Source organism: Chrysochloris asiatica, unplaced genomic scaffold (genome assembly GCF_000296735.1).
Source record: "Chrysochloris asiatica unplaced genomic scaffold, ChrAsi1.0 scaffold00307, whole genome shotgun sequence".
Taxonomy (NCBI): Eukaryota; Metazoa; Chordata; class Mammalia; order Afrosoricida; family Chrysochloridae; genus Chrysochloris; species Chrysochloris asiatica.
In genome coordinates, this window is record NW_006408825.1 from 792,016 (window position 1) to 794,247 (window position 2,232).

Consider the following 2,232-nt stretch of genomic DNA (forward strand, 5'->3'; position numbering starts at 1 on the left):
CCGCAGAGCGGCTGGTAGTTTCGAACTGCTGACCTTAAGGTTTGCAGCCTGATTCGTAACCACTACACTACCAGAGCTCTTTTTATGGCTAGCTCTCAAAAAATATCCCATCTGCTTTTTAAGGAGGTTTTCCTGGACTGAGTAAGTATAGTTTCCAAGTCCCCTGAGCTCTTCTCTCCTGGCAGTGTGCTGTGTTCCCTATTCTTCTGGAAAACTTGAAGATGACAATTAAAAGCTTCCATAAATATGATCAGAGAGAGTTTTAGGAAGTCAAGAGGAGGAAGAAGTCTTGTTAATGGGGAGGCAGCAACTCGTGAGATTAATCTAGAAGCAAGGCGACTGATTTCCCAAAGCAACAGCAAGTGGCTGCTGATAGACATTGCAGATGGGGTGGCCTTTTGTGATGCAGTGGTTAAAACTCTGAGCTATGAACTGGAAGGTCAGTGGTCAGAACCCACCAGTCACTCCATGGGATAAGATGTGGCAGTTTGCTCCCATAAAGATCACAACCTTTGAGACCCTATGAGGCTGTTCTGCGCGGCCCTGCAGGTTTGCTATGAAATGAACTTGACTTCTGGAAATGGAGTTGGATTTTAGTACGGATTTTGGTTTTGTGTGTGTGTGTGTGTGTGTGTGTGTGTGTGTGTGTGTGTGTGTGTGTGTTTGGGGTTATAGGGTTGGTTTCAAATTCCTATAGACACTGGTCTTGTAATGTCCCAGTATAGCTGACCAGGGCTGGATCCCCAAAGTAGTGTGGTTTTCATTTATGAGCGTCAGATGCAGCTTCAAACCGTGCTTACAAATAAACACAACCATAGGAATGCATCGGAATTCCACGGAGCAGCTCCCTCCAAAGGGAAGAATGAGTTAAACACTGTCCATTGGTCACTGTCTACAGCAACACAGCCATAGAGTGAGGGGGAGCAGGACCCGTTAGTGGAGGGGCAGAATAGCAACATGGCCATGAATTTCCATCTGCTGCTGTTGTTGTTAAGTGCAATTGAGTTGGTACCGACTCATAGCAACCTTATGCACAGCAGAACAAAACAATCCCTGATCCTGGGCCAACCTCACTACTATTGCCACGCTTGGGTCCATCGATGCTGCCACTTGGCCAATCTGTCTCGTTGGGGGTCTTCCTCTCTTTATCCACAAAACCACCCAATAGTAGTGTTCCTGATAGTCGGTGTCAAGTTTGACTCCTGGCAACTCCATGTGTGTAGACTAGAGCCGTGTTACATAGTGTTTTCGAATCTGTGACTTTTCCGAAGCACGTTTCCAAGCCTATCTTCCAAGGAACCTCTGGGTGGTTCAAGCTGCCAACTTGTTGGCTAATTGTTGTTGTTGTTAGTGCCATTGAGTCGGTTCTGATTTTTACTGACCCTAAAAAGTATTTCCAAGGAGTGACAAGTGGATTTGAATCACCGACCTTGAGATTCAAATCTACCTTGTAGTCCAATGCTTATCTTACAGTGCCATATCGGGAGTAAGACAAGGGTATTACTGAGACACGTTGTCTGCAGTCATCCTGGATTGCAGACACATGTTTGGCTGGGAATAAAGCCATGCATGTATGAATTAGATTCTTTGTAGCAGTGTTTTCTCACCTCTCATCCAGACAGGGAGATTTCACAATGGTGACATGAGTTTGCTAGAGAACATGAGCTCATGAAGCTATTCTGTCATTTGAAAGACTCTGCTCTCTCTTGTAGCTTCGGCATGGTCCATGATGGAGAAGGGAATGTATGCAAGAAGTCTGAGGGCAACATCATGTCGCCCACCTTGGCCGGACGAAACGGAGTCTTCTCCTGGTCATCATGCAGCCGCCAATACCTGCACAAATTTTTAAGGTAAGAAGTCCTTGGGCCACTCAGCTGTGTTCTCTGTGCCAACTCAATGCACTAAACAACAATAGTATAACTATACAACTTCGGTCACTGACTGAAGGGGAATGGAACATGTCAACATCTGTGTACACCCACCGCAACCGAGTCAATCCCAACTCATAGCGACCCAGGAAGACCGAGTAGACCTGCCCCATAGAGTTTCAAAGACTAAATCTTTGCTGAAACAGACTACTGTATCTTTCTCCCATTGAGTGGCTTGGTGAATTCCAACCTCCAGACTTTTATGTTAACAACTCGAAGCAAAATGACATCTGTTTTAAGACATTCGCATTAACGAACTTAATGCTAATATGTTGTTGTTGTTGTTGTTAAGTGCCTTCAAGTC

At 45.3% G+C, this 2,232-nt stretch overlaps 1 protein-coding gene across 1 annotated transcript in view; it reads left to right on the top strand.

Annotated features, from left to right (window-relative positions):
• The window catches only part of ADAMTS16 (ADAM metallopeptidase with thrombospondin type 1 motif, 16), a 253,436-nt gene that overhangs the window by 99,651 nt on the left and 151,553 nt on the right, over positions 1 to 2,232 (top strand). Inside the window, exon 7 of the mRNA XM_006874965.1 lies at positions 1,713 to 1,850. Within this exon, the coding sequence (XP_006875027.1) occupies positions 1,713 to 1,850 (138 nt within the window). The remainder of the gene's footprint in view (positions 1 to 1,712; positions 1,851 to 2,232) is intronic.